The sequence below is a fragment of the Mus caroli genome, unplaced genomic scaffold (genome assembly GCF_978045245.1).
Source record: "Mus caroli unplaced genomic scaffold, Mus_caroli_1 scaffold_9, whole genome shotgun sequence".
Classification (NCBI taxonomy): domain Eukaryota; kingdom Metazoa; phylum Chordata; class Mammalia; order Rodentia; family Muridae; genus Mus; species Mus caroli.
This window is the reverse complement of record NW_028227264.1, coordinates 38,765,474-38,771,473: the sequence shown is the minus strand read 5'-3', so window position 1 is coordinate 38,771,473 and position 6,000 is coordinate 38,765,474. Positions and strand designations below refer to the sequence as shown.

General features: G+C 43.6%; 1 protein-coding gene across 4 annotated transcripts in view; it reads right to left on the bottom strand.

Annotated features, from left to right (window-relative positions):
- Positions 1-1,336: 1,336 nt before the first annotated feature.
- Cdk19 (cyclin dependent kinase 19) overlaps positions 1,337-6,000 on the bottom strand; it is a 138,181-nt gene continuing 133,517 nt past the window's right edge. For all 4 annotated transcript variants that reach the window (XM_021173711.3, XM_029482436.2, XM_085842789.1 and 1 more), the window contains one exon: positions 1,337-5,499. In XM_021173711.3, the coding sequence (XP_021029370.1) occupies positions 5,371-5,499 (129 nt within the window). In that variant the 3' untranslated portion in view covers positions 1,337-5,370. The remainder of the gene's footprint in view (positions 5,500-6,000) is intronic.

Genomic DNA, 6,000 nt, shown 5'->3' with positions numbered 1-6,000 from the left:
GGTTCTGTGATCTTAGCACTGAGGAGAAGCCCCCAGAGCTGGAGAGTTTGACCAATAACAGAAAGCCCATGGGCTGGAGAGATGGCTCAGAGGTTAAGAGCACTGACTGCTGGTCTACAGAGTGAGCTCAAGGACAGCCAGAGCTCAAACAAACAAACAAACAAACCAATCAAACAAGTTTTCTGGGAAGCAGGGAACCAGTGCAGCAGACAAAAGCATTTACCATTATCCTGGAATTCATGGGGTGGAAGAGAGCCAACTCCTGAAAGCTCTGCCTCAACCTTTGTGCTGGCTGGTTTTATGTCAACCTGAAGCAAGTTGGCAAGCGATGGGAAGAAGGAACTTGCACTCGAGAAAGTGCCTCCACCAGACTGACTGTGGGCTGTTATGTCCGGCCAGCAGATCACAGCCTGGATTCTAGCCTGGAAAGGCATTTTAGAAACCTGGAAGAGAAGAGGGGCTAGGCGGCGAGAGAAGGGAATGAAGCTAAGACAACATTCTGATCAAAGCTCCATTTTACTATTTCCAGACACTCAGTTATAAAGGAAGGGGGAGGGAACCCGATTTCCCGCCAAACAATCTCGGGGTCCAGTAGCAGGACGAACACGTGTGTGCCTCCAAGCAACAAAGCGGCAGGGTCCAGCAACAGGCGTGGCAGGACGAATGAGCAGAAAGCTCCACCCTTGAGCAAGCAGGTTCAAGCAAGTGGGAGAAGGGAGACCACATCTCACCACAGTGGGCAAGCTCGGAGTGCATTTTCTGGGATGGATGGTGGATGTAGAAGGGTAAGTCCCACTGTAAGCACCAGTCCTGGGCTGGTGGTCCTGGCTGCTATTGAAAGCAGGCTGAATAAGCAAGGCAGTGATTAGCATTCCTCCATGGCCTGTGCATCAGTCCCTGCCTCAAGGCTTCTACCCTGACTTCTGTGGGTGATGGACTACAAGCTGTACGATGAAATAAACATTTTTCTCCCTGAGTTGCTCTTGAGTATTTTGTCATAGAAACAGAAACACCTAAGACAGACCTCTGTACTGCAGCATTTTATATATGCACTGTTCTGTCTACGCACATGCACACATATGAGCATATTCCTTTTTTAAATTAAAAATTATGTGTCAGGCCGGACGTGGTGGCACGCACCTTTAATCCCAGCACTGGGGAGGCAGAAATTCTCAGCGAATTTCTGAATTTGAGGCCAGAGTGGTCTAAAGAGTGAGTTCCAGGCCAGCCAGGGCTACACAGAGAAACCCTGTCTCGAAAAACCAAAACCCAAACCAAACCAAACCAAAAAAACAAAAAACATTATGTGTCTGTTCCTAAAATAATCCACGCAGAAACCAAGTCAATTAATTTTTATTTCAACCAAGAATATAAAATAAATGTGATGTAACTTATCACAGCTGGAAGAGTCACTTTGAGAAGGGTGGCTGGATAACTCCAGAGCAGAAGCACCCAGTTCTGAAGAGACCACACACCCTGCATCCTCAGAGTGGGCTGAGGGCAGCAGGCTTGGCATACACACATCACAGCAGAGCAAGGAGAGCCATGGCAATATCTAATCATACAGAGGGGGTGCGTGCAGAAAATGACCAAAAAGATAGATAGGTACACTTCACAAATAGGAATTATCAGGAATACAAACTAGTTTAGAAAGGACATACTGTATAACATATATAAAAAGTACTTTCAGTTGTTATTAAAAAGGACATCTCAGTCCTGGCTTTGTATAATGCTTTTAGTGTCTACCCAGACAAAGGTTTAAAAAAAAATTAAATAGTATTAATTTACTCACTATGTAGGTGGTAACAGTGCATTAGGTATTTCCCATGTAACACATTAGCATCACTCCCTATAGAAAACAGCCTGGAAGGGTAAGTACCCCTGAGTACCATACACTTCTGAAATCCCTCGAGCCTTTGGGGCTGTGATGTTTTTAACTATTCTTGAAGATTATGGGGACCTAAACTGCTACACTCTGTAGAAAATTATTACTTGTACTCGACTCCTCCGAGCCTCCATTAAGCCCAATGGCCATTCATTGTCTTTCTCAGTCACCTAGGGAACAATGCATAGTTGCTGCTACATCTTAACTCAGAAGCAAAGCAAGCTTCAAGTCCTACTCTCCCATCCCTTTTCCTTTTAGCAGAGCAGAGCATCATCTTAGAGGCAAGAGAACGAGGAATGAGGCAGCGAGCAAGAGTGAACAAGAGACCATTCCTTCCCATCATGAAGCTCCATTACAGAGTGCATCATGTCAGAGCTCCAAGTCCTAAGGTTTCAAAAGCACAGAGTAAAAACAGACTTGTCTCTTGATCTCTGCAGCTCAATTCACGGTTTACTCCATCAAAAGGATTGCTTCCGCCTCCATCACTCACTCACGATGGACTGCTTCCGCCTCCATCACCCACTCACACTACGCTACTTTGAGCTACTCTGCCCCCAGAGGCCCGAATCCTTCCCCCAAACGCCTTGCCACAAAGCTACATCTAAAAGTGACTTAATACAAAGAACAGAAACCTTTCAACTCAATTCGTCAATCCTCCCTAGATTCTGAAGCTCTCCTAAGTCAGAGGATGCCTCCCCGTGTCCGTAGAGAACAAAATAGTATCTAATGAATGTTCAAAGAGAAATACCATCACTCGAGGCTCACAGAGGTAAGCTCCACCCTTAAGAAGCTTCACAGGTCCCATTAGAGGTCCCACCCCATGGACTATGGCCTTAATGTATACCAAAGGCTTTGCTTCCTTCACGGAGAAAGGAAATAATGAACAGAAATTATTTCTGAGAGTACGGGCACAGGTATGCATTACCAACCCTGAGGCAAGAAGAGAAAATCAAAGGGCCAGAATCAGTGCAGTGATGTGGTACCCAGCTGTACAGAGAGTGGAGTTTTCTGGCTATGTCCTGGAAAACACGATACTGGAAGCAAATGACAAAGTGCCCTGTTTGAGTCAGTTTTACCAGAACAGTCCTGTGAATGTGTAAGTGCACACTGCCAGAACCGTGTATCCAGTTTGTGTACAAAGAGCTGTTTTAATATATATACACATACATACACAGACTAGGGGCTAATGTCTTTTATTAAGTCGAGCTCATTCGAGGGCAAGAACAGAGCTTCTATTTTCATTGTAATTCTCTACAACCACTTAGTAGAATATGCTCTGTCCACAAGGGCCACCCAACTGCTGCTGAAGGCTGCTGTGAACATTTCAAATATGCATAGATGCCTTTTGTGACAGCTAATCACACTGGCTTTCTCCTCAAGTGCTCAGACATAGACCTGCTTCCCCATAACACTGTTTACCACAAAATTCAGAAGCATAGTTATCCAAGTGGGTTCAGAAGTAAACAAAAGGACCTTCATCTCACATGACATTTATAAGTCAACCACAGGGCACAGACATCCCACAGGAGTTTATGATCACTGGACTGGCTGCAATAAGGAAATGTCTCCCACTCTTTATTTTTTCTACCCAGCAGAGCACTGAGCCTGTGAGAAGGGAGCAGTGGCCCTGGACAAAGAGGCTCCAGGGCACAGGACAGAACTTTATATTGATAGCGACATTATGCACAAGGCTGATTCTTATTTTAAAAAAATATAAGGGATTTAAAAAAAAAAGTCTAAGGAGACAGTAAGAAATTCCTCCCAGTGAAGCATGTCACATGTCAATGACTTCATTTTCGGCCCTGGTATGCATGTCACCATACAGCCTTTATTACTATTTATAAGCATCCTTATGCTGAAATCAGTGTGGTCCTGGCTGGCTACAGTATCACATCAATAGTGCAAAATGTATACTGGCTTCTAAAAATCTTATTTTACTTGTATATGGACCCCAGAGTATCATAACCAGGTAGATAGGTTCACAAGAATAGTTTTTTAAAAATGCATATAGTTTGCATATACAATTGGCTATTTTTTTTCTAGCTCAAGAAACATTGCAAACAAGGCTGGTGCTGCTCAGAGCATCAGAGCACAGGTGCTCTGCCCCTGCACTGCACTGGGAGCTCTAAGCCTTTACATTTCCTCTTGATTCTGGAGCTGGGGGTTCCTCAAAAGTAGCTAAAAAAGAACTCCCCTCTAATTCGTAGATCATGGAAATGCAAATATTCACCTCATCTACTTTACACTATCTGCCCATAGTTCTTAGGCACAATTATTAAGGTTTTTTTCCTAGGGGCAAAAGAAAGCATTCAGTGCAATACAAAAGATTCTTGACAGCGTTAAGTCTCAGTAACAGCAAAATTATGCATACATAATACACACTTCAAACATGAATGAAACCTAAAATTTTAACATGCTTTAAAAATAGTCACTTTATGCTTAATGTACATACAAATGGAAAACACTGCAGATGAATGAACAGGCTTCTATTTGAGTATCCTTGATTATGGAAGAAAGTTACTCATGCTGACCAGATGTGACGAGACTGAAGAGCCAGCAGCCCCTTGAGAGAAGCGTCTGACAATATACATGGAAAAAGCTTTTCCTTCATGTGGAAGAAGCGTGCTTTGATCAACGTGACTCCTTGTGAGGTCCTAGTGCAGGAAACAGGCTCTTCAGACTTCCCAGGTGAGTCCCAAAGGACTGGATTCCATCAAAGCTCTTGAAACCTCTTTTAAAGTAGACTTAGCTACATGAAGTTAAAATTATAATTTTAATTACTGAATATTATTCAGAATATGATGATTCTGGGAACTGAGTTCCCCATGAATGATTATATAAAAACCACCAAGTACTTCAGTTCTTCATAGCATAAGCAGGTAGCTGCAAAGACCTACACTGTTTTTGGTTGTGGGCACCGTCTGTCCCACACTGTCTTTCACTAGACCTTCCCTGAAAGAGATAAATAAAAACATAATAGTAAAGTACTTTGGGACAGTAACAGTTTCTTTTTAAGACTTCCAAGAGCAAAGCAGTTAGTCTGTGGAGACTGTGTAGTGCTTTAAAAGGTGCGTTTGACTGGTGTTGCTAAATCAGTTCATGAAGTATAAAACTATACACCACTGGAACCCTGTTCCTACAACATTGAAATTCTAAGAAAAGATAAATTATAATGATTGCTACAGCGTGAGAAAGGTGCACCAGAAATTCCCTCAGAGACTGCTGAAGGATGCAGAAGTGCTGGGTAGATCAGAGGCTTCATCAGGAAAGTCACAGAGGAAATCATGCGGGGAAGAGGGCTGGGGACACTTCACCAGAATCTTCTTTTAGTCAATGAAGAAGAGAGATTAGTCCTTCAAAACACTTAGCATGCAAAGGTTTCCTCTCAAGTGTCTGCACTTTGCATGGTGTCAGTCTTCATTCTGGAGTTCTTTGTAACACAAATACCACCCTGCTGGAGTCCAAGGCCAAGCAGAGGGTGTGGGTCAGTACCGGTGGGCCGTGTGAGATGAGTGGTACTGGGTACTCTGTTGAGATGAAGAGTAGCCTAGCGTACTCTGGGACTGAGAGGACCCCTGTACACTGCTTTGGTAATTCAGGCGAGAACTGGAATGCTGGAAAAAAAAAAAAAACCATAGAAGGGAGTTAGTGACTGTAGTGAGGGGTCAAGGTACCAGTTACAGTACAACAGAGTCTTCAGCTACTTTCATCATGAGGCTCCTGCTATGTTCTGTTTATCTGAAACGGTAGCCTGCTCAGACCATGACTACCCTGGTTGGCACTGACTTTGGCTAGGTAATGGGGAGGGGAGCTACACTAGTGAAGAAAGGCAGGAAGGAAATTTCTGAGATGTAATGTAACCTTTTACATGACCAATATCTGACAACAAAACAATTTGGTAAATGAAAAAAAAAATGCAATCAGTAAGATATAACCACATCCTGCAACTTCTCACTTTCAATAGCAAGCGGTGACTAGAAAACCAGTCCTCAGTCAGAGGTTTCAGAGTCAGAAGCCAGGGACACTGGGGCCCTACCAACAAGCAAGCAGGTAAGGCTGACAGGACACGCTAGTGGTAAGGGCCTAATGCTTCAGGTAATAGATCAGGTGTGAAC